Here is a 27,117-nt window from a genome sequence, read left to right as displayed (position 1 = left end):
ATGTCTGCTGCCGTCGCTTCCCTCGTTTCATACGTTAGCGATTCAGATTCCGAAAATGAGTCTGAATCTAGTACACGTCCTCAGAAAGTTGATCCGGACGCTACAGCCCACCTTAAACCATTACAGTCTGCACCCACCATGTCTCTGGCTGTTCTCAATTCTGCTCCCGAGGTCGCTGTAAAGGTAAGCTAACGAGCTAGCTTACGTTAGCTAGCCGCGCTGTCTTTGCTACAGCCGACAAAAGCGTCTGCCTTGTTTTAACCAAATTAACAATAATAACGTTAGACGTGGGGAACAGTCGGTAAGACAGTGTAACGTTACTTGTATGACTGTCGAAACGTAAACATCATCTGATTGATAATAACGTTGAGATGGTCATACGACACCATAGCCCCTTTCGGAACTGTTTTCGGGCATATGACGTCATCATCTGACGCCATATGCCCGAAAACAGTTACGAGAGGGGCTAGTCATACCACCGATCAATTACAATCTGTGTTGTATGGAGAGAACGCCACAGAAACGCCTTTCAACAATTTGACTCTGATGCCCATAACGTTATGTAACTTACAACCAAAGCTGCATGTCAGATTTGTCAACTTAGTTTTGCCCAGATGTCTCTGGTTTGGCGTTACAGCAAAAATGGTACTGCATTTGCTGATTATATGTTTATCCTGATGTTAGGAGGCTGTTGAGACAGGCATACATCTGGACCCCTCTTTGAAAGAGGTCAACTACAACCCTACATATGAAACCATGTTTGCACCAGAGGTATGTCTCATAATCATTGGAAGAAACCACTATTGCACAAAGTATTGCTATGTCTTAGAGACATAGCAATAATTTGTGCAACATATATTAGACAGTCAAATATATGTTATGTGGAGGGGGCATAAAGAGAAGTTCCCTCTGAGGATCAATAAGGTATAACTTTATTGTTATAATTGTATTGCTTCCTTTTAGTTTGGGCCAGTGAATCCATATAAAAGCCAGCAGATGGCTGCTCCCAGGAATATGTTATCTGGCTATGCAGAAGCTGCTCATCTCAGTGACTTCATGTTTGAACAGCAAAGGAGAACGTTCCACACCTTTGGTAAGCTGGCCTGTGGCCTCTCTCTTGTGATGAGTTTGATTGCTGTGGAAAAATGTGTCTTTCTCAACTTTGCTGTTTTTATTTCAATCATCAACCAACTATCTTCACTCTGCCTGCAGGCTATGCATTAGATCCATCTGTTGACACAAGCCTTAGCCAAACATCTTCTACTAGCTACATTGGGGCAGTGGATGAGGCTGAGAAAAATAAAGGTAATCCTTCATCATCACCATTGATAGCTAAAGTGTCTATCAGTATCCATCTGTGAAGCTGTTTTACGCCATGTCTCACATTGTTTTATATATTGACCAATTGACCAGATCTCTGTTGTCTCTTCGTCCTCCAGGGTTAACTGTGTTTGAGAGTGGATGTAAGAAGTCAGACAAAAGGAAAAAGGTCAAAGGCGGTGATGCAGAAGAGATTGACAACTTCCTTGGGCCATGGGCAAAATATGCAGATGAGAAAGATGTGGCCAAACCATCAGAGGTAATGCTTTGTTCATAAAATATAAAAATGTTTGACTGAATATTTGTTCAGTGTTTGCAATGGGCCTTTGTCTTCTAATATGGCAGCAAGGCAGGGAAACAGTATTGTTGTACTATTTCTTACCCAGCAGTTATATTTGCAGAGGCAAGAAAAAGCACAATAGAGAGGAAAGTGGTCTAGTAGCAGAGCCCACTTTCCTCTGGTGTGCTTTTTTTGCCACCTTTTGAGTTTAAGGCCCCATTTATACGACAACGATCTCTGCATGAAACAGCAAACTTTTGTTGATCTTTTTAAGACAATATCCCTCGCTGTGTAAACTGGCAATACGCAATTCTTGTGAAAACTGAGATGACACAGCCCCATGGCATGCATGAATAGAAGAACAACAACAATAATGGCGGCCCATGGAGCCGTTTGTGCTGCAGTGCAGACTCTGCTGAGTTTATTAAAGGAGAAGCTTATTTTGCACATGATCTCACACATATCCATCCGGAAACTGGAAACAGTTTTGCAGGCATTCGTTTAGTTTTGACAGTTATTGAGAGTTGATTTGAGTTAAATCACTGGTCCACAACTTAATTCAAATTAACTGTCAAACTAAACGAATGCCTGCAAAACTGTTTATAGTTTTGGGATATGTGTGAGATCATGTGCAAAATAAATCAGCATTGTTTTTCGGTGAAGTTCTCCTTCAATGCTCCTCCAGCAAAGTGTACATTTGCTGCACCATTAATTCAGCGTCCATCCAGACAAAATGATCAGTTTTTCAGTGTGCTTTTGCCATGTTTGTACTAGTCTCACGTAGTCAGACCCACCGTTGACGTCAGCAAGCTTCCATCGACGGAGGGTCTGAATCACAAGTCTCTGAATCACAAGAGACTTCTGGCGCTCCGGCCAGATGCTGGACGCAAAGTCTGGTTGGCTGGGCAGACGGAAGTGACATCATACAGCGCGTCATACAGCCATACCCGTATTACAGTCCGGCAAGGAAACACGTACAGTGAGTGGAACACCGTGAAGAGACTAGTCACTTTAGTAATAGTAATCTGATGCCAGGAGCAACCAAAAAGTAGCGATAGGCTGTCTTGCAGGAAGAATGAGGTGGGCAAGATCATTTAACGGCTGCGTTGCAGAAAGTGTGCCAGGTCCACGGCGTAGATGCTCTCAAGCACGCGTTTGTTGCAGTTCACCCGGGGTCTGATGCACACATTCCGAATGCACCGCCCACGAGGTCCCCCCGGTTGGTCAATTCAGATGTCTGTCACACATCCTTTTTTTTGCTTGGGCGGCGGGCGTTAGAGTTGTGTTCCAGACATAGATATCATCTACGGCTGGCACTGCGAGACTATGTGTACCCACCACACTGTAGAAGGAAGCGATTGTTGAGTTGCAAAGTTACACCGCCATCTACTGGCCTGGCATGCATACTACAGCGTTTTCAATCGTTTTTGCGGATCCGTCTGCACGAGGATCGTTATCACAACGTTGTTGTGTGAACACGTATCGCAAGGCCAAGCCATGAAAAAAGTTTGACGTTTCATCCAGAGACCTTTGTCACTTGTCATATAAATGGGGCCAAGGGTTGTGTGGAGTGGACATGGGAGCTGGTACTTTGAATTATACGAAGCAGATTGTAAAAGGGCATTTCTTTTGTTGGGAAAACAACTGTTTCCATGGGCTGAAAATGATGAGTCAGTTCCAGCAATCCTTTCCAGCAATGATTTCTGATTATGGTGGATCAAGCTGGCTCATTTTTTAAGGTACCTACCTACCGACAGTTACGGAAAACACATGCTCTGTTCCTGCGACAGGAGCCAGCAGCAAAGCCTGCATGTTGGCAAAGTGACACCTCATCAGGGTTGATTCATGTATTGGCAACACAGATGAATAGAGACTTACCAAGCTCATGAAGTTTCCCCCTGACTTTTCCCCCCTCTTATTGCCAGCTTCATTGACAGAAGCACTTCTATTAGTTGGCTATGATGGCACATCCATGAGTACAGTAGGTGAAAAGGGTCAATTTATACTTAAGGATTTTTCCATTGTTCAAAACTAATTTGAAATTCTTTCCTCGTCAATAAATTATGTAGTTTTTCCACGTTTGTTTGTTTTTAGTAATTTTGCTGCTATGTATTATGAGCTGTCAGCAGTATCATACATTTTGTAATAATAAATTGTATGGAGAAAAAACAAATCTATATATAGTTGGTTTCTGGACCAGTGAAAAAACACAAGAGGCAAGTAAAATTCTGACCTACTGTCTGTCACTCTGGCCTGACTCACTGGGTAAGTGGAACACATGTTTATGTTGCCTGCTGTGTATTCTCTCAAAGGAAATGAAAAGAATTGCATTGGAAATGCATCTCCTACTGGCTGATGCCTTTTTGCTCCCAGCCAGTTCATGGGATAACATCATGGATTCCATTTGCCCTGTCCATCTTGTCCACACTGGCCCACATGATAACTGTTGTTGTGTAATACTTGGGTTGTGATTGGTTTACAGGAGGAGCAGAAGGAGCTGGATGAGATCACAGCCAAGAGGCAGAAGAAGGGAAGGAACGAGGAAGATGCTCCCGCAGAAGAGAAGACCGTTCTCCATGGTAACCCGGTCTTCTCTGCTTTAGACATTTCAATGACTGTACTACTGGATGAATCGTTCGTTCTGTAGCTGAGATCATGGTTTTTGTACTGTGTTGAATGTGAAGAGTAGTTGTTTTGTGGATTGCATCGCAAATGAGTATCCAGCTCTCTGGAGCCACTGGTCCCTTTGCTGATCTTGGATTTAATACCATCAGAGCTCTTTCTTCTGGGGAAAAAAAGGCCAAGGGGAATTGACTGCCCAGAAAAAAAAATAGGCAATGGAGCAAGTTTCAAGTTCTTATACAATATCTCTTTCTGTATAATTCCTCCCCCAGTCAAAGACATGTACGATTACCAGGGTCGGTCCTACCTGCACGTCCCACAGGATGTGGGCATCAACCTGCGTACTCCGGACGTCCCGGACAAGTGCTACCTGCCCAAGAAACAGATTCATGTCTGGTCTGGACACACCAAGGTCAGTGGGAAGGGAGACAGCTTGTGTTTGTGTGTGTGCGCATGGGCTCATTTACATGGCAGTTAGGAAGTCTGTAGCCTCTTGTCGCCCAGCTGTTGGGATGCTCTAGGCTAGCTCTGTTGGTGATGACGAGTGCTAATGGTGCAGATTTTGTCATTTGAACAGTCTCAGATAAACAGGAGAGCAGTTTCTGCGATGTTAGTCCTAGTCAGAATTTCAGAGGCAGTAAAACGCTCCTGGGTACTTCTTGAATACACTCATAAGTAGAGCTGTGCATCTTCACTGATCTCAAGATTCGATACGATTCGATTATACAAGTCTACGATTCGATTCGATTATACGATGCATCTCGATGAATCTCCGATGCATCTCGATGCATCGCGATGCATCTTAAATCGATGCATCACTTTTTCCGCAATACATCATTTATTTTTTCTCACTTTCTTTTTTCTCACTGTGTGGCTACTTTTAAAATAAAAGTGCATTTGGAATTGCATTGTATTATGATCCATAATTAAAATAAACAACTGCATGTACTTACATTCTATTTTATTTGATTATAAAAAATAAAAAATAAAAAAAAATCTTTTTTTAAATTATCGATTTTTGATATTTGTTAATCGATTCAGAATCGTCCTATTAAGCATCGCGATGCATCTCTGAATCGATTATTTTCGGCAGCTCTACTCATAACACAACTCAAGATGAGCAGCATGTCCCTTATATCCATGGCTATTCTGCATTATTCAAGCACATTTCTAATACAAATATAATGGCCAACACACACAACCCTCTTCTGAGTGACTCCAGATATGATATGATTCAAGCTTCAGATCTGCCAGTCTGCTTCAGGGAGAGAGGAATCACTCAAGTCTTAAATTGGCCTCCGCCCACTGTGCAGGAGCAGTCACCGCCTTCAGAGTCTCATTTGAAATACAAAGAGAGATGAAAAGACAGTTAGCGGATGGAAGTGCTGATGTTTAGATAATGGAAGCCATTGGCTGTATGGATGCGCAGATGTGTGACACAGGTTTTGTGTCCTATTCTCCAGAGAGAGCTTGGTCATTTGAAGAACGTCATCAGAAAGGATCCATATGGCTATTGCCGAGGCAGCATGGCAATCTCTGCCTGTGTAGCATTAGTTTGTCTCCCCATACATCTGCTTTATTAGTGACAGAGATGGCCATGTCCAATCAAACTCTAGCACGTGAATATAGTACATTCTGTACAGTAAAGAGAGATGATGTGGTCTTCATTTTGGTTGGCTATCCCTGGCCTGGGCTGTGTGAAAATGTCCACACTGCTGGACTACAACTAAGTACTTTTGATGCGTCACGCAGAAGATGTATCAATATCCATTTGGATTTTCGAGCGTTTGGGTAATAGCTGTAATCTATGAAGTCCAAATATGCTGTGTACAACATTTCAATTTAAGGCAGAGAGAGAAGAAGCAGTGAGGCTGGGGATGCTAATAGAAACAACAGTGATCACCACCTTTTTTTTTATTGTACAAAAGTTAAAATACAAATGTCACAGATGCATAGACATAGACAGTAAAGCAAGGTAAAACGTAAAAGGTCATCACCACCTGCAGTGCTTGGACCCATAATAATGACATGTATGCGTGGTAAGGTTAGGTTGTCCACCTAAGATGAGATTTGCGGTTAATCAATATGAATTCTGCCTCTCTTTTCTGCAGGGCGTCAGTGCCATCCGACTGTTCCCCAGCTCTGGTCATCTTCTCCTCTCCTGCTCCATGGACTGTAAGATCAAGGTATGGAGCACTACTGGATGCCGTTTTTTTTTAAATACATGAAAGAGCCTGGTCTTCTACCTGCTCTATTTGTAAAGCACCTTGAGATCAATATTGTGGTGATTGATTGCTTATTTGATTGATTGATGAAAGCACAGTACCACAGAGACTATTCAATTAATACACAGACTAGTCTTTGATCATTACCATTGTGCAATGAGAGGCTTGGTAGCGGGTCTATCTTGAGCGTTCAGTGGTTGGAGAGGTGCTTTGCTTTTGGGACGAGGCAGGCCAAAATAGCTTGTATTCTCCACTAAAGATGCACTGCATTTCTGAAGTCTTATGCAATCACAGCAAGCGACGTTGTGTATTATTTTAACCTTTGCCTGCTTTCACTTGTACATTCTCTCTTCATCCTTTCCTTCTCTTTGAGCACACCGTTTGCCTTCCCCATCACCAGTCAAAGATATCTCCCTCATCTCTTTGTATTCCCCTGAGGCTCAGAGAGAAAACCGTTTCCCATCGTTCTCCTTCCACCTCCATCTCCCTGACTAATCCAAGCTGTCCTGCTGTTACTGGAGTACAGCTGCTCGTTTGAGTGGAAGAGCCTGGCCCAGCCTCTTACCTGTAACTGTGTGACAGTAGTGTTAACTAACTATAACACCCTGCTGCTTCAAGGAGAGAGGGGCTTACAACCTTTAATGAGGCCTATTCACCTTATTCACCACGCCCACTTTTTCTCTCTTCCGCGTTCGACGCAACGTATTTGTTCTTCTGGTTCAGCGCTAGTTGGCGGCCATTTTCAAAATAAAACGTCAGTATGAATGAAGTTTGGCAACATTCAGAAGCTAAACTGCGGCCAACCTCAGTTACATGTTCATAACGTTACTGCTGCGAGGAGCCGATGGCTGTACCCGGTCGGCATTTAACGTTAGTTACAAAAGCACGTCGACAGTGTTTTCTCACTGCCAGTAGCCTAACTACAGTAGGGTTTGACAGATAGCTAGTCCGACCGGTGTCAGCACAGTCAGCGCTCCCGGTCCTCGCTGCTCGTTAAAGATTTCCAATAGGCGTTATTCTGATAAACTGGTCACATATATGTTACGTTCTCACCCGACAAATATTAAAACTTTAAAACAGTTTGGGTTTTTTTTGCTTGAAAACTGCTTTTTGGCAAGTCTAAATGACCGCGGTAGGCGTACTCTACTTCCGTGTTTCAAACCGGAAAGACGATTATGAAATGACGTCATGCAGACGCGTCCTTGTGTGGGCAAAGAATAAGGTGAACAGTGGGTTGGGATCCAGCCTTCACCTGTTATGGCACATTCATGTGCTGCTGGGATATATGGGATTCACCAGGGGTGACGTGGTGATTACGACAGGACCCCGTTCAACTGCTCTTGGTCGGAAAGAGCAACAAACATGGACACTTGTTTTCTCGTGACTGGTGTTGTCTTACTAAAAGCAAGTAGTGGACCATTATGGTAGCTATATAGGCCATAATGTGCAACTACTAAAAATAAATGATAGCTACTATGAGCAGAATAACAAAATGTATAACTTTTTACAGTCAATTGGTGCCACGGACTCCATAGTTCCCACCATTGTAGTCCCGAATCCTCACGCAACGTCACAACGTTGGAAACTCGTGTAGCATCGAAATCTCAGAAATTCCCACCGGTAAATACGACATTAAAGGGCCGTTCATGTGCTCACAAGTCGTAAATCCGATATATCCGAGGAGCACATGAATGCGGCATTAGTATGCGCTTGAAGGAGCTCTGTTGTCTGTCTTGATGGAGACGCCGACTGTCTGTCAAACACCGTCAGCGGAACATTATATAGTGCTATTGGCAGAATCTGTGTTCACTCACCCTCCTTCCCCCCTTTCTCCCTCCCTCTCTCTCCCTCTCTCTCTCTCTCTCCCTCTCTCTCTCTCTCCCCCCCCCCCTCTCTCTCTCTCTCTCTCTCTGCAGCTGTGGGAAGTGTACAACGAGAGAAGGTGCATGCGGACCTTTATTGGTAAGTGAGCCGGGTAATCGGCAGCGCCGGTCGGCCCGGCCCCCCTTTTCCCCAATTTAATTGCGTCTCTCTGCTGCCTCGGCACATTGAGGGATTCATGCAGATCCACACATAATACAAAGGTAAACTAATCGCCAGGCAATGATATCACAATGTTGTGAAATTCAACGCCAACAACGCAGCATACAGTAAGCAAACAAGCCGATGTGAAACATCGTCTGAAACGCAGTCCGCCTTTTAGGGAAACGCACAGAACAGTGGCAGAGTGCGAGCTCAGCGTTAGTGGGACGTTAACGACACGTCAGCTGACCGTCGCGGGTGTTGGTGTTTGTTGGGACTTTTATTTTTTGCGGTAATGCATGCGGGGGTCACTCCTCCCAGAGAGACGGCACGCTGTCAGAATGGAGATGGTTTTCCTTCAGCCGCGGTTCTGCTTGTCAGCTCCTTCACGCGCCATGTATAATTCAACAGGCCAGGGGCCGAGGGGGGCAGGAGAGGGGCAGGGCCCGGCGCACGAGAGGGAGAGAGGAGAGGGCGTGCGAGAAGAAAGCACACAGCTTAGCAGTGAATAAACTGGAGAGAGAGCCAGCGAGTGGGGAGTTTGTGAAGGGTTTGTTTTGTTTGTTTGTTTTCCCTGCATTTCTATGAAGAAATTCTCTTAATTTATGCAGATTGCTGCCCTTTTTCACATTCTTACACTTCCTATTGATTAATGTCATCTTTGATGGCAAATCTAAATTCAATGCATTATTATGCTTCTGGGTGTTCTCCATAAATTATAGATTATAGATATAGACATTATAATAATAAACCCTACTCTAATGGGAGAACACATGTTGTGTTTTTCTGGTCAGAAATACCAAGCAAGAAGGAACACTTGAGAATATATGAAGTGATCTTTGATGGCAAATCTAAATTCAATGCATTATTATGCTTCTGGGTGTTCTCTATAAATGATAGATTATAGATATAGACATTATTATAATAAACCCTACTCTAATGGGAGAACACATGTTGTGTTTTTCTGGTCAGAAATACCAAGCAAGAAGGAACACTTGAGAATATATGAAGTAGGATGGGTGTGCATGAATGAATATTAATTTACTTACGTAAAATGTGTGTATTTTCATGTTTGGATGCGGCATTCTGGAAGAGAGGGTGTGTTTGATTTACTGTATGCCCTGGTTTGTTTGGTGTGTGTGTTTGTTCATGCACACACACACCATCAAGGCTTTCTGCAGCGTTGGCTTTGGTCTGCCAGGGAGCCAGGTTAGAGCGAGCGGGCAGGCGCTTAGCCTCAGCGGGCGGCGTTATCGCCGTGGAAACCGTGTAGCCCTGATAAAAGCCTAGTTTTAACAAGGGAAACGTCTGAGCCCCAGAGGGACTCCGCCTCACCTAGACTGCTTTGAGAGAGAGCCAGGGGGGTTGCAGGGATTGGGGTTAGGAAGGAGGATTCGGGAAGGTAGACAACACTAATGGAGCATCTCTCTCTCTCTCTCTCTCTCTCTCTCTCTCCCCTCTATCTTCTCTCGACGCTCATTTGAAGATTCCATTCCCCCCTCTCCTTCAGCTCACTTCATCTCTCTCTCAGCAACCCTTGACCAGATTTCATATTCCTCAAATGAATCTGCTATCCTAGGAAAGTAGCTGGGGAGAGACTCGGTAACAAGGCTGGGGAAACATGTGCAAGTGAATTTCCCCCTGCGCCTATATGTTCTTATTTGTTTATAATATCTGTGATTTCCCTTGCCTCACTTCAGGTCACAGTAAAGCAGTACGGGATATTTGCTTCAACAACACCGGGACCCAGTTCCTCAGCGCCGCCTACGACCGCTACCTCAAGCTGTGGGACTCGGAGACAGGTAGGCTCCACCACTCTTACCTTAGCAGCCGGTCTGAGTCAAGTAGGCAGGTAGGCTCCACCACTCTTACCTTAGCAGCCGGTCTGAGTCAAGGGAAGCCATCTGAGCATGTCTGAATAGCTACTGTGAGAGCATACAGAAGAAACCCTTGTTCTGTGCTCACCGTGCACAATGTGGTCAAAGGCTGTACCGTAATTACGAGCATTGTCGTCATTATGACAAAAGTTTCAATACTACTACTACAGGGCCATAGTGAAAGACTGAATTCAATATTGGAATTATGAATGTTCAATACTTTAACCAAATTGAAATTATAGATGTAATATAGAAATATGAGAAGAGGGGGGGGGGGAATGCATTGTTAAATAGGTGTGCATTATGATGTGGAGATGGGATTGCTAACAAGGTGAAAAAGTCGCCCCCCCCCTCTCATTGTGACTAAGATGTAGTTAGTAGTCGTAATAGAAAACTTTAATGTCCTCCAAGGAGGCGATTTGTGGCACAACACAGCACACGTAGACACATAGAGACAAACAGACTTGATAAGATCACATGACAAACAAACAGACAAATCATTTGTTTTCTGTAGCAGTCAAACAGTGTTACAATAATAATACAAAATACTAGCCAGGCATATTTAAAGTGCATAACGATAGCAGCCAGGCATATTTAAAGTGCATATCGATAGCAGCCAGGCATATTTAAAGTGCATAACGATAGCAGCCAGGCATATTTAAAGTGCATATCGATAGAACCTGAACATAAAGGCCATTAAAAAAACACACACCTGTAAACAGAAATACTGCATGCTGAGTGATAACTATATACCAATAATCATCTCACATCTTGTTTAATTGAGTTATTAACATGGGAATGTTAGCGTGTTAAAGAGTGTTTTGCTCTGTTGGTGGTGATCTTGGGAGTATCCATGCCTCCCAGCAGAAGGGCGTAGCTGGAACTCTGCTGACAGTGGATGGGATGTGTCTGAGCAGACCTCGTCTGTCTTCACAGTCAGCCTAGTCAGGTCCAGGTGGTCCAGGTCAGCCTAGTCAGGTCCAGGTCGGCCTGCTGCTCCCCCATCATTTCCCCACAGATCTTAACAGTCTTGGTGTAGATTGGAGTAGACAGAGCTCCAGTCTGCCTCTTAACTGAGGACTGCTGCAGTCAGCGCAAATGTCACCGGAGTTTAACGGCAGTTTAAAGTAGGGGTGCACCGATCGATTGGCAAGCAATCTGTATCGGCCGATTTTGACCTCAAATATGCGCTGATTGGCTGATTGCCGATATTTCAGCTGATTGCCGATATTCTTTTTTATTAACTTTTTTTTCTTTCTTTTTTTTCTTTTTCTTTTAATAAAAAAAGCCCCATCACTAATCAGGCTTTCCAACGATATAAAATACAATGCCAATTGGTATTATTAAAGGGGAGAAATAATCGACCTAAAATAACGTTTCCAAACTTTTTTTGAGGAGTTTATATATCGGTAATCGGTGATCGGTCGATGATCGGTTGGGCAAATATTTCCCATAGGCGATCGGTGATCGGTGGCAAAAAACGTGATCGGTGCACCCCTAGTTCAAAGGCATGGCAACAGTGTCAAATGAGCCATCGATCTTCAACTAATTCTTCAACTAATTCTAAATCTTTCACATTGAATCCCAGACAGTCCATCTAAACTGGTTGACAAGGCCTACATGTACGAGTGGCATATGGAGCTATTCACCATATGATTCCCGAGCGCGGCGCACGCTGCCGCTCACCGCTCCCCCAGGGGATGGGTCAAATGCGGAGAACAAATTTCACACATTGTGTGACAATCAGTGGGACTTTACCTTTACCTTACTTTATTCTGCTTTACCGACAGCGCCTTGGCAACACATTGTTTGATGGTTTTGCCTGTCTGTGTGTGGTATCATACTAGCATTTAATTTTTTAGAAAGAAATGAACCTTAGTATAAGTCTAATTTGTGTATTGTGACCACATAGCAGCATGCTTTTCATCCATGTAAATAGACAGTTTTATTCCCGTTTTCGACCTATATCGTCATAATCCGATCCCTAAAGAACCAGACTGCTATTCTCCCCCGGGCTCTCCCGGGGGAGAGCCCCTCCATTCTTCATTCTCCATTCCCCCTCTATTCTTCCCGGATCCCATTTCCTCCTGTCGGGTCAGTGAGACCAACTCTCGTCAAGTCCCGCGAGACTTTCCTGCCGCTGACCTGTGGACTGACTTGACGAGATTTGGTCTCACTGACCCGACAGGCGGAAATGGGATGCCTGTAACTACCGCTGAAAAGAGCCCGGGGGAGAATTAGCAGTCTGATGGTTCCTTAGGGATCGGATTATGACGTTATAGGTCGAAAACGGGAATAAAACTGTCTATTTACATGGATGAAAAGCACGCTGCTACGTGGCCCCCACGGAGCTCCATTCTACAACTGGCTTGCACACTTGATCTCAAAACAACGCCTAAGACGGACAAAAATGCAGCGGAGAACTCTGGGTGAGTCGTCAGATAATAATTAATGTGAGGAGAGCGCTCCAGGTAAAAAAAAAAAAAATCTCCTTTAATTGGAATGTAAGGTCCAATAAATCACACTGTCTATGGCCAAATTGTACACACATACACCAGTGACCTGTGTGTGTGTGTGTGTGTGTGTGTGTGTGTGTGTGTGTGTGAGAGAGAGAGAGAGAGAGAGTGTAAACAAGGGCCTCTCTTATCACTCATGCCACAATGTTCCCTGTTGCCCTCCCGTCTTATTTTTCACCCCCCTCACCATTGCAGTGTGCCATTCCAGCAGAGGGCAGAAGAGAGTTGAATCATCCACTTGTTGCTCTCAGGATAGATTCCTTTTCTTGTCAATCATTTCAATGGTTGAGTTTGTTTTTGAATTGTTTATCTTTTTTCTACATTTGTACGTAATGGTAATGCTTGGAGGGGGTATTTTTACTATTAATTATATAGATTATTACATATCTGTCTGATCTGTCAGTTATGGTAAAAGTGCTAGTTATTGTGCTAAAGGCCTTATGTTGTTTTTGCAAAAACATTCATTCTAAACTTTAGGACTTTGTTTTTTCTTTGTATTTGGAGTTTAGCTGAATCATGCATTTTCTCTAATGGTGGTGGTAGCATCATCATCCCTGTGGTGCTTCAGCCCTGCTGAATGAATGCAGAGGAAGCACTGCTCACTGTGTGTTGCAGCTGAGCTGTAGCCGCCTGCAGGGACAGCAGACGGCATATTTGCGACTTGCAGACGATCTCCTTAACTTTGAAACAACTTTGGGCCTTTTTTCTGAAAAGCCCGTGTGGATCGTTCCGGAGGTGTGACTTTCAATTTGCTTCCCTCCACAGGCCAGTGCATCTCGCGCTTCACCAACAGGAAGGTGCCGTACTGCGTCAAATTCAACCCGGACGAAGACAAACAGAACCTGCTCGTGGCCGGCATGTCGGATAAGAAGATCGTTCAGGTAAAGTCGGCATTTGCCGCATTGAGAACCGTTAGCGGCGTCAGGTCGTATTTCCCAGTCGACCCGGCAGATGCACGCATGCGTTTCCATGTATAATACACACACACACACACTATGCCCACAGGAGCGTGAAATACACTCCTCTCTCATCTAAACACCTGTGTGTGTGTGTGTGGGGGGGGGTTGTGTGTGTGCATGGCGAGAGGCTCAGTGGGTGACAGGACTAGAGCAAGTCATTAATCATGGGTAACGTTCAGGTGCAACAGAGGCGGAGGGAAGAGAAAGATCCGTGATAAAAGTGGCAAATCCATAGCTACTAGGGGTGTCACGATACACTCAGTTCACGATACGATACGTATCACGATACTGGGTTCACGATAACGATACGATACGATTTTAACAATATTTTTTTAAACTTGAATAATGACAATATATGACTGGAAAAGTAGTATTTTATTTGAAATGCACAAATACAAAACATGCTGTTGTGGGAAATTGTTATTACAATAACAACTAGAAAAAACATGAGATTGGAGATAAGGCTTAATTATCTTGAAATAGAATGAGTTACACCGTCACTTAGATTTACTTTGAACTAAAAGGTTTCTCAGCAGTATAAATTCTCATTATGCATCTTCAGTTTTTCTTCAAACTCAAACAACAAGACTTTTCTTAATCTATTTTTTATGCATCTTCAGTTTTTCCTGTCAAGTAAACAGTTTTGCCAGAAACTCAATTGAATGGTTTCTCTCCTGTATAACTTCTCATGTGTCTCTTCAGAGACTTGTTCAACTGAACTACTTTCCACATATTGAACTTCAACAAACAAAGACGTTTCTTAGTCTATTTTTTGGAGATTTTTTTTTTTTTTTTTTTTTTTTTGCGATATGAGATTTCATCTCAACGATACATATCGTGACGTTTTACTATCGCGAAATTTCGTGGGACGATATATTGTGACACCCCTAATAGCTACCGTTAGCTAACCATAGCTACCGTTAGCTCAACTCTTGACTACAACAAGGAGGAAGCCTGAAGATCGTTGATCTCTGTCAGCAGCGCAAGTGGAGCACAAGCAGAGAGAGCGCTATCTGAGTTAGAGCTGCACATTTAACTGTGTAGTCTGCCATTTTATTTTCCACCATTAATAATCATATGATTCAAGCGGAGAGAAATGTTGGATTTTGTTTCATTTCACTGTGAGTGTCCACTGTAGTGGAGGAGAATAGTCAAGATTTTGATACAAGATGTAAAACATCCCCCCCCCCTTAATCATCATCATGATCATTATAACTACTATATGTATATGATTATCATATACATATTTTAGTCATGATCATATCATCTAGTAAAATGATTATTATTATGATTATTAAATGGTGCAGCCTAAGTGTGAGTTTGAGAACAGATGGCTCCTCTTGAGAACAGCCGTGGAGTGGGATTGAACAAAAAAGAGATCATCAATAGAATTGTCCGTTTGGGCTGAAATGCATCCTATCGACTGATGCCCACAGCTCTGTTCTGATTGGTTGTCCGTATTTGACATTTCATACGTGGGTAATGTTTAAAAGAAAAAGAAAATGTAAATTCATTTTTTCTAACCTGCACCACGCTCTTTAATCTTGGAACACTGGGGCATGCATAATAGCTGATTAGTGTCACCGCATCACCACAGTGAAGTCATTTCACTGCATCAGCGCAATTAAAACCGCTCTCAGAGTTAAGATGCTAAAAGTAAGCCAAGTTGGATTTTTCTGCTACTCTGCGCAGCACAAGAGTGCGGAACGTGCCTGAAATGACGCCAGTTTAGTGGGATTTTGTGAATCCATTTTTTGTTTTGGCTCCTAGTAGACATTTCTCTTTGTCTCTCTCTTGTCAGTGGGACATCAGGACAGGTGAGGTGGTGCAGGAGTACGACCGTCACCTGGGCGCCGTCAACACCATCACCTTCGTGGACGAGAACCGTCGCTTTGTCAGCACATCGGACGACAAGAGTCTTCGAGTGTGGGAGTGGTGAGTACTCGCATTCTTATTTAAACAGCCTGAAGTACTAATGCAGTGTGAGTAGCGCCCGCATACCTTTGAGCAAGGCACACAACCCCCCCAGTACTGAGAGACCAGCTGCCAGGATCAGTTCATGTAACGTTTTGAATCTGAAGAAGTACATGCCCATTCAACAATCAGTGGGTAGAGGCAGCAAAAGGACAATTGATGGGATTTAACTCTATGCAGAATGATGCTGTATAAGTGGTTGCAAAGCTGGATTGGATTGGATTTATTTGACAATTTAAAAAAGATATGTATACATCTCTGCCCAGCAAGAATACATACAATTAAAAATCATCAAGGTTAAAAACACAGTAAAGCCAAAAGGCTTATTTCCATTGTGGACCTCTAAACAACAATGTCTGTAGTGTTACTACTTACAACCTTTTTGAGACTGAGGACAAACATTTGAATTACAACCAAATCTATATTGCGGGTTCTCTTCTGAAGGAGTGGTGCAACACCTGTGCTGCTCACTCCTCCTTTCGTCAAGTGTCCTTAATGGAGACATCATCAGCAAAAAGGCGATGCTTTCTTGGAAAAGGTGATGCTTTCTTGGAAAAGGTCACCCAGCTGTGCTGCTAATCTGCTCTGAGTCATAGCCTCCGCCACGCATTGCCTGCTTTACATGCTTCTCATTCGCTGGGAGAATACGCCCCCCCCCCTCTCTCTCTCTCTCTCTCTCTCACCACATTCCAGCAATGACCCCTGTGAGCCCAACACCCTTGCCAAGGCATATTTCAATAAATGATAACAATTCTGCACTGGTTCCACAAATTAGCGTACTGGAATGGCTGGCAGGTCAGATGGAGTTGAAATGCGCTCCTCTCTGTGCCACATCTCCCCTCGTCCCCTCCTCTGCGTGCGCTGCGACGGCGGCAGAGACGAGGCGCCCGCATTTCTTGTTATCTCACTTTACTCCATCAATCACACTTTGACTTGTGTTTTCCCCACTAGTTTATTTATTTATTCATATTTGAAAGAAAAGTTCTCCTGCCGTCTACGGTATGTCTGTGCTCAGCGGCCAATCAGCGGAGCCCAACGAGAACAGCTCGCAAATTGGCCGGGGGCTCCTGCGACGGTAAACAAACTGGTGTTTGCTGCTCAAAGATGATCAATATTTAAAGAGCTGCTGATAAAGGAAGCTTCCTGGGGATTCTTAGAAGCGAGTCTTTTCATTTGAGGAGTGAGTGTGTGTAGAGTCAAATGAAAAGACTCCCTTCTAAGAATCCCCAGGAAGCTTCCTTTATATAGACTTTATATTTAGGGTTAGGGTTATGTATATGATTGATATGTATATGTTATGTGTGTGTATATATATATATATATATATATATATATATATATATATATATATATATATATATATATATATATATGTGTGTGTGTGTGTGTATGTATATGTGCAATGTGCATATGTGTGTGTGTGTATATATACAGTATATATGTATGTATGTATGTATGTATATGTGTGTATATATATGTATGTATATATATATATATATATATATATGTGTAGATGTATATATGTATATTATATGTATATATGTATGTATGTATGTATGTGGCATAAAGCGGTGAGAAAATGTAGGACTTGTTCTTTTCACATGGCCCTGTTATTCCAAGAGAGATGAAGGGAATGAGTGAAATGTTGATATAAGGAGGTGGAGCAAAATAACTGTATTCCCGCAGTCGACTTTGTACATTTACGGGGGATGGGTGGTAGAGAAGACTCCCCTGGGCTTTGTTAGCGCAGCAGCGTGGGAGCGGCCAGGCCAGGCGGGTGGGTGGTGGGTGGTATGTTGGGGCCAAAGAGAGGCTTTACTGTCCCCCTCCTCTCGCACGACACCACCTGGCTCTTGGCTGGTGTCTCCTCTCCTCTCGCCCTCACCCCCCTCGTGAGAGCTGCTGCACAGCAGCGCTGGGCTGCCTGGATTCACCAGAACGGAGTCTCATATCACCAGAACAGAAGCGCAGAAGGCTGGCAGAGAGAGAGAGAGAGAGAGAGAGAGAGAAGGATGGTGGGAAAAGATTGTGAGGCAGCAAATCTAGTCAGTCATGGTGCAAAACGCCCACACACACATAATTGAAATTCTATCCTCATTTTCATACACGCACTCAAGAGTTTTTTGGAGGAGAGACTAGTTTAGCTGTAGCAGGGGCTTATCGTCAGGGGGTGGATATAGTCTGTGTCCGTGTCGGAGGAGGATTACAATCAATATAAAATGTGCTTACGCCATGCCCGCCTGCAGAATTAGCTCTTCATTATTAAGACATCGTTCAGAGTGTGAGAGGGATGACACTACAGACATCGTTCAGAGTGTGAGAGGGATGATGCTACAGACATCGTTCAGAGTGTGAGAGGGATGACACTACAGACATCGTTCAGAGTGTGAGAGGGATGATGCTACAGACATCGTTCAGAGTGTGAGAGGGATGACGCTACAGACATCGTTCAGAGTGTGAGAGGGATGACACTACAGACATCGTTCAGAGTGTGAGAGGGATGATGCTACAGACATCGTTCAGAGTGTGAGAGGGATGACACTACAGACATCGTTCAGAGTGTGAGACGGATGACACTACAGACATCGTTCAGAGTGTGAGAGGGATGATGCTACAGACATCGTTCAGAGTGTGAGAGGGATGACACTACAGACATCGTTCAGAGTGTGAGACGGATGACGCTACAGACATCGTTCAGAGTGTGAGAGGGATGACACTACAGACATCGTTCAGAGTGTGAGAGGGATGACGCTACAGACATCGTTCAGAGTGTGAGAGGGATGACGCTACAGACATCGTTCAGAGTGTGAGAGGGATGACACTACAGACATCGTTCAGAGTGTGAGAGGGATGACACTACAGACATCGTTCAGAGTGTGAGAGGGATGATGCTACAGACATTGTTCAGAGTGTGAGAGGGATGACACTACAGACATCGTTCAGAGTGTGAGAGGGATGACACTACAGACATCGTTCAGAGTGTGAGAGGGATGATGCTACAGACATCGTTCAGAGTGTGAGAGGGATGATGCTACAGACATCGTTCAGAGTGTGAGAGGGATGACGCTACAGACTTGGAGGAGCATTTGAGGAGGAGGATGATGATGGATGGAGAAAAGACAAGGGCAGTGTTAGACTCACTGACATCAATGGATAGAAAGTGAACAGCTATTTCCATGTTGGTTTATTTCCAGTATGCTTCTAGCTTGTAATAGGCTCAGTTTGTTTTCTAGACTGACTTTCACTGACACACTGCTGACTGCTTTACTGATACTGATGGTATGATACATACTGATACTGATGGGCACGCTAGAGCGGAATGGTTGCGATCATCATCTGAAAGCACAACATAAAACCATCACTTTACTCTGCTGCCGATACGACAGTACGGTAATTATTAGTGAAAATGCAGCCACACTGTGAGTTCTCCCATTACTTCCCAACACTAAACCGCAGCGGCTCGTTTCATTGTCTTCACAGTAATGCCTACCCCACACTACAGGATAATTTGCAAGATTATGGTCAAGATTCCCCCCTCCCGATTTTCTCGGGGGTGCTCCCGATTTGATGCGCGTCGGGCAGATAATCTTCCCAAAAGATCCTGTAGTGTGTGGGGTTCAAAGATTCACAATCGGGAAGACTGCCTCTTCCCGATTGTGAATCGGGGATATCTAACATGTTAGATATTTACAACCCGACAGGCGATTGCATCTTGAGCAGAGAGCCAGTAGTAGCTGCGTTTCCATTACAGTTTTTCGCAAAATAATCTGGTCCGCCCGCAGCCCCGCACATAAACATAGAACGAGGAAATTGTCCTCGAGGTGAAATACCCGTGCGTCTTTGAACGGGACGGAAAACTAATGCTATACTGCAAAGCATGTAGCCTACACGGAAAAGTGAGTCAAATCAGCAGACGCCCCCTCCACAAGGCACCTGTGCAGACGGTTTTCGCCTGGCCGTGCACAGTAGGCCTACACCCCGAATGGACGCGGCTGTCCGCGCAAATATTAGTTAAACAAATCCTTTCAGTGCAAATGCATTATAAAAACAAAAAATAAGATTTGTTTAGAAAACGAAATGACACAAATGTATTATTATTATTATTATTATTATTATTATCATTATTACTACTACTACACCCGGTGCGCACACTGAATAGGCATTTTAAAAGTTAACGTCGAGCCCTGCTTCCAAGGTGAATCTTCTGCATAATCTTCTAGTGTGTGGGGTTGCGTTTGAACAGACGCGATTGTGTGCGTGTCCCAAGATTGAAATGTTAAAAAATCGGCTCTCTCTGTCCTGTAGTGTGTGGGGTCTCAAGATTTTTATAATCTTCAAGGATTTGAAAATCCTGTAGTGTGGGGTAGGCATAAGAGAAGTGCAAATAGTGTCAGTGACAGCTTCCCCACAGCACAGACTGATTATAAAACTTAACCTCATGCAGAGTAGACGCTATGCCCGAACAAGTCAAGTTCCTTTAGAGAAAAATACTGCCCCCCCCCCCCAAAATTCCCTAATCTTGATCTAGGTGAAACATGACGAGGAGCAATAAATCATGTATTATTCGTCAACATCCCGAGCTTGTAGCTTGTTTTTTTCCCCACATGCCTTTCCTTTCTTCATCCCCTCCTCCCCCTCAACCCTCCAAGTTCTCTCCAAACAACTGGAAACATTCGCATCGGCTATTTCTGGATCTCAGAAGGAGCAATCTAATGTAATGCTTTGTTTTGTTTTCAGAGTTTAGCTTGGCTCGTCTGTAGACATCGGCTCCGAGTCCGACAAACCCAGAGGCCCCTTTTTCAGTATTTATGTGCGCGACTGCGCGTGTGTGTTTTACACTCGTCTCTTCTCTCCTTTAGTTCTTCAAAGGCCATTTTTGGTGTGGTGCCTGACTGTGTGTGTGTGTGTGTGTGTGTGTGTGTGTGTGTGTGTGTGGAGACAGTGCGATGGCTTTGCTCCAGCTGTTACTCGTCGCACACAGAGAGACGGAGGACGTGGCCTCGCTTTAGCCAGCGAGCTTATGGGCATTTGATACACTCGTACATACACACACAGGACACACATAGAAACCAACACACAGTCACACTCATGTGTTCATTGTCACGCATACGGTGGCTCAGTGGTTAGCACCGAGCAAGATGGTTCCGGGTTCGAACCCCGGTCCATCCCAGGTCCTTTCTGAGTTGGTGGTTTCCTCCCACCACCAAAAGACATGTACAGGTATGTTAGGGTTAAGACTCCTGTCAGTGCCCCTGACCAAGGCACTGGCAAAAAGAACTGGAGCTGGTCCCCGGGCGCTGCACTGCAGCTGCCCACTGCTCCTAGTTCTAGGAAGGTTCCTAGTAGAGCATGGGTCAAATGCAGAGGATGAATTTCCCCATGGGGATAAATAAAGGATAACTTGACTTAAAAAATTGGCCCAAGATCAGCCTGCCATGTGTGCTCCTCATACACACACAGACGCACGCGTCACTGTAGAACTGGTTGATCCTGTGCAGACCGCTAACGCTCAGATAGCGGCGTTTCCTCCCTCTCCCACAGAGCCGAGAGACAGAACACAGAGCGAGAGAAGGGAAGAGGGGAGGTGAAGAAGTGAATAGGAGAGATTAGCAAATAATTGGACGGCGGTACAGTTCGGTGGCGCGGCATCAAAACCAACATCTTTCACATTGCATGTAATTACTCGCATAGCTGTGATGCTAATACCGTCTGGTCTCTCACCAAAGCTGTTTTCCTTCAGTAATGAGCATTTTTCCTGAGATGGCATATGAGCCGTGCTACCAAGCAAATGACGCTCCCTTTGGAGTTCTTCACAGTGCACTGGGGCTAAGGTGGTTCTCTTAGCCCGTGTTAAGTTCTAACTCCTCACCATGCTATTATGTGTGTGCTTTCCAGGTTTAATCCATCTTCAACTTCTAACTCCTCACCATGCTATTATGTGTGTGCTTTCCAGGGACATCCCGGTGGACTTCAAGTACATCGCCGAGCCCAGTATGCACTCCATGCCGGCTGTTACGCTCTCTCCCAATGGTGAGTAGACAATCATGGCACGACGCTCATACACACACAGTCATACAGATGCACACACACACACACACACACATACACACTCATACGCACACAGTCATACAGACACACACACACACACACTCATACACACACAATCATACAGACGCACACACACACTCATACACACACAGTCATACAGACGCACACACACACACATGCATGCACACAGTCATACAGACGCACACACACACACACACGCATGCACACAGTCATACAGACGCACACACACACACACACACACACTCATACGCACACAGTCATACAGACGCACACACACACACACACTCATACACACACAATCATACAGACGCACACACACACTCATACACATACAGTCATACAGACGCACACACACACACACGCATGCACACAGTCATACAGACGACACTGCAGAGCATCAATCTATATTTGCTACATTCAAGTAGATTGATGCCTCCTAGCTTTGGACATTGCTCAGGAGAACAATAACAAGGCAGTCTAGAAAGTGTGACTCACTGGGAGATATACGTAAATAAATAGAATGACCCCTTCTTCCACTGAACCCAATGGACGACTTTGGGACATGGCAGGAGTAGCCAATCACTGAAGCCAGTGTGTCTGCCAGGAGAAAGTGGCCCGAGTCACGATTTTTTTTTTTTATCTGCGCGCCACAAAGAACGATGCATCAAAACAAGCCAAAGACAAGTAACAGATGGTCTTCCCTTCTGAACGAGACAGTTCTTTTTGAAGCATGACTTCCCCGTTGCTCTCCATCAACTTCAACCACCGTGATCACTGATCAAGCTCTCCTCTTCTGTCCTCATCCATTTCCTTCCCCTCTGCCTGCTTTGGCACCCCCTGCCCCCCCCCCCCCCCCCTCCCATCCCCACCTCCGCTCTCCCTCCTTCTCCCTCTCCACTGTCTTCCTTCCTTTGGGCAGTGTTCATATTTCTCCCGACATGGTTTGTTTCTCTCCAGGGTGTCAATAATGAATGTGATCTCAGTGGGAGACCATTCAGCTCCCTCTCACGGGCACGCTTAAATGGCACTCAGCCCCCCCCCCCCCCCCCCCTCCCACACACACACACACACACACACACACACACACACAGGGACACACACACACACACCGGATCCAGAGCCTCTCCCCTGTTTTCTCTTTCCCCGTCTCTCCCTATCTTAGCAGAAGCGATGGAGCACAAGTGTGCTGGCGAAAGTAGCCCTTTTCTTTTTATTTCTTTTTCATTACCCAGCAGCTAGTGCAGTTGACATTTTGTGGATAATAGTGTCTTTTTCCATTTATGCTTTGGAAAGGCAGTTGTAAGAAGGAAATGCACACACATACAGCATTGGATCTCTTTCTCTCTCTCACACACACACACACATTCACCCCCGCCCCCCTCTTTCAAACAGTTTAATTTTCATCATGTTCCTTTTCAGGAAGTGCAGTGATTCGTGAAATGCGTTGACGCTGAAGCGCGCCGCTGCCTGCCTCCGTCGCTGTGCTGTGACTTTGAGACTGCAGTGTTGTCAGGAGCAGAGATCCAGCAATCACTGATCAAAAATGTCCTTTTCAAATTTTCCCCAATAGCCTTTAACGCCTTTTTACGTCTTGCTATAAAAGCTTACTTAGCTAATTGTTCCTGGCTAATGGGTGTCCAATGGGCTTCTTAGTTTCACATTTCAGTTCCAGCTACACAAAGCTTATTCAGGCACTTTGTGGCTCGTAAATATGCATGGACTGTTTCCCTCGAGCATATTCTACCAAATGCCATGCCCCTACTGTGGAACAGTTCCCTCCAATCACAGTTGTTATGATGATGCCAGTTTCAGCCTATACTATACCAGTGCAAGGATCATGATGCAACACCGACACCAGAGATACTGCAGTCCGCCTGCTGTTTAACATTCAGGTCTAGAGAATCAGACTCATGTGACAAACTGACAAGCTGGTCCGCTCTTTTATATTTGCCTTTCCACTGCATACTTTAAAATGTGGGTGTTTGCATGTTTCTCATATTATGACTACCAACACAAGCTGCTGTCCTGTGTGGACCATGGAGTTTGATACTCTGCTTAAAATACTGTAGATACCATAAAAACTTGAGTAGAATCTTTGGTATCACATGTATCATAAGAGTTTGGTGCAGTATTAGGACAGTATTGATACAGTAGGAGGTTAAGGTTAGCTAAGCTTCATGCTGTTTGCCTGTGTCCAACCCCAGGTAAATGGCTAGCCTGCCAGTCTATGGACAACCAGATTCTGATCTTCGGGGCCCAAAACCGCTTCCGGCTGAACAAGAAGAAGATCTTCAAGGGCCACATGGTGGCTGGCTATGCCTGCCAAGTGGACTTCTCCCCAGACATGAGGTAGGCCTCTACTTTGCTGATTCCGCTCCCAGAAAGGGAAACGGATGAAGCGTTCTATATTATCGCCACGGGAGCCAGACAGTCACAAGATGTACGTGAGGATTCTCACAGTTAGCTTGATGGATTATTTTGAGTGGGGAGAAAACGTGAATGTACATCAGCAACATGGAGAAAAACCAGCCATAGCATTCCAGGAAGTGATGACAGAAATGTGTGAAAGGCAGTTGGCACCTAATTAAAAATGCTAAAAATATTCTTGGATTAGACGGTAGACCGATGCTGTTGAAAGTGAGAGGCTATTCATTCAGTATTGTTTTAATGGGCCACACAGTGCAGTCGCTGTAACCCAAGAGCAAATTCTTTTGATACTACAGCCTGCTCCTCTTCTTCTCCCAGGATCTTTCTCCCAATTGTTTGTGCAGTGTGTCAAAGCATCGTTACTTTATTATTAATGGCCAAACACATTCATGGTAGACCCGGGAGTGCTCCAAACTGATTAAGCCAGTGAAATAAATCTAGGCCAGCAAAGGTTCAAGTCTAAGAGTGTTGTAAATGTCTTGGTGAGAGAAGGCAGGCAAAAAAAATAACAAAATAAAAGAATCACAATCACTTTAATACAATAAATGTATAGAAATGTGTCCTGGTTAACACTGCGGCAAAGACATGTGGATGCACTGAGTTGGTGCTCAGTCTATTCAGGTACTCTGCTCGCCTCTCATCCTCTCCTCCGTAATGAGTCCAGCTGATGGAGAGTTGTGGAGAACAGCCTCTTCTTAGCACATAATATACTGTACTGTATATATATATTATGGTCCACCAGGAGCGATAACTAGGGCAGTCCAACACCCTAAATTTAGCCGAAACGCCAATTAAGTTATCTTCCTCCACTCCTCTCAACTACCACCGCTCACGCCTACCAGCAGGTGCCCCCGACTTCCTTTCAGTAACCATGGCAACACTGCAACCCCCAGCGTTCGAGTAAAGGCCCAAAAGCAGACTGCCACCTTTTGGCAGGTGAAGTGGAAAGCGCGAGTCAATCTTAGCAAAGTCCTAAACTCACTCTCATCTTCCTCTCTCTCTCTCTCTTCCCGCGTTCGTCCGCCCGCTCCTCTTCCTCAGCTACGTTGTGTCGGGAGACGCGGACGGGAAGCTGAACATTTGGGATTGGAAGACCACCAAGCTTTACCACAGGATCAAGGCTCACGACAAGGTGTGCATCAGCGCCCTGTGGCACCCGCACGAGACCTCCAAGGTGATCACCTGCGGCTGGGACGGACAGATCAAACTCTGGGACTAGACCCGTCCCGGTGAGGTCGAGAGACGGAGAAGGGGGGACGCTTGTCCCGTGGATTCTTTGGTGAAATGCCACCGTGAACGGCACAGGACTGGTATCCAGTCTTATTGTAGCAGTGTATTTTTGTACCATGTAAAGAGAGCTGGCTATATGTATTCATGTACTATCTGTGCAAAGATAAACACATGTATACATTTTATTTTGCGAAAGCTGTTAAGAGGATTAACTCAATGTCTTTCATTCATCTGTGTTCTTTCCCCGTTTTAATTTGTGATGTCAGTGATGTAGTATACTTTTTTCTTCTTATCCCGGGGGGAAATAATTCATTTTTGGTTATGTGTCTATCCCTTTGTGGAAATAAACATTTTGTACATTTTGCCTGTCAAGATCATGTGGCATTGCTTCCTTTAAAATTCAAACTTTTGCTGTATCATGAGTTGTAGACGGTCAGATTTTACATCTGTTGAAATGTTGCATTTCTCCTTCACCCTTCTTCATGTACAAAACCCATCATGAAAGTAAATCCTTGACAATTCTTTATTCACTTTATATTAATTGAATTAGTTTTGAATGTTGATTAATTGTTATGCTGTCAACCTTGTGCTATATTTTCAGATGAGATTTGATTAAATTCTGGAGCAGCGGAGATAATGGAGTAGCACCCATTGAATATCACAGGGAGATTACAAAGTGACAGAATAGCAGATATACATTATGATTCTTTGTGTGCCGCTCGATTGACGACATCTATTATAACCCATGAAGCTATAATATGCAAAAATATAATTGGAGTTCATCTCTAATACATTATGTGTGAGTCGGAGACAATACCATGACATTCTTCACGCACGTTCTTGAGGTATTCCTCTGTAATCTAGATAAAGTCCTCTCCATTTAAAAACTGTTCAATAGCAGGGGGGCTTGTCTCTATTTCAGTCTTCATCTCCCTGCAAAGTGGAGCTCAGCTTTCTCTACGATCATTACCTCCATCTCTACTGTTTCTCTTCCAGCCCTGCTGTGTCAGAGTCAGTGGCCTCTCACAGGCATTCATTCACTGTCAATGAGGCAGCTTATTTTATCTAGCTACCTCCTTTAACATCATGTATCCATTTCCCTCAGGAGAACCAATATTGGGCTGAATTCATTTGCTGGCGAGAGGCTGTGCAGAACGGTGTCATCTGTCTGCTTAGAGAAAAGGTTGTCTAACATTGGGCAGGGCAGCTGGCTGTGGGCCAAGCCCAGATAAGACCATGATGACAGGGGTGGCTGCGACTTAGAAGCTGACCTCCAGCCAAAAACACAGCCACTACTATGAAGTAGCTCACAGAGAGCCTCTGGAGGCAATGACTCTGCCCCTGGACATGGCTGAGGTCATCACAGACCAGGACAGCAGGGCGATAAGGAGGAGTGGGCATTTCTGCTTGGCTGGAATGTCATGCTTTGATAGGAGAAGTCTGCTGGACAACTGAATGAGTGCATCAAAACGTAGACTTAAAACTCCATTTTGCACACAATTGCAATTTCCCATTCAAGGCTGTACCAACCAAGATAACAATTCAACTTCATTTTAAGACAAACACATTGACCCTTTTGGTTGTGTTTTTGGTCTC

At 44.5% G+C, this 27,117-nt stretch overlaps 1 protein-coding gene across 1 annotated transcript; it reads left to right on the top strand.

Annotated features, from left to right (window-relative positions):
* Nucleotides 1-27,091, top strand: cdc40 (cell division cycle 40 homolog; the record flags this gene model as incomplete). Its single annotated transcript, XM_083642762.1, has 15 exons — nucleotides 1-183; nucleotides 685-771; nucleotides 964-1,093; nucleotides 1,213-1,305; nucleotides 1,440-1,579; nucleotides 4,083-4,179; nucleotides 4,495-4,634; nucleotides 6,334-6,408; nucleotides 8,364-8,409; nucleotides 10,170-10,271; nucleotides 13,628-13,743; nucleotides 15,623-15,756; nucleotides 21,749-21,825; nucleotides 24,069-24,213; nucleotides 25,333-27,091. 15 exons carry the CDS (start codon nucleotides 1-3, stop codon nucleotides 25,508-25,510), a joined length of 1,743 nt encoding a protein of 580 aa, XP_083498888.1. The 3' UTR covers nucleotides 25,511-27,091.
* Nucleotides 27,092-27,117: the final 26 nt, after the last annotated feature.

This window comes from Poromitra crassiceps (assembly GCF_964638095.1).
Source record: "Poromitra crassiceps genome assembly, chromosome: 9".
NCBI classification, from domain to species: Eukaryota; Metazoa; Chordata; class Actinopteri; order Beryciformes; family Melamphaidae; genus Poromitra; species Poromitra crassiceps.
Note: the sequence above shows the minus strand (reverse complement) of the source record. Positions and strands in the feature narration are given on the sequence as shown.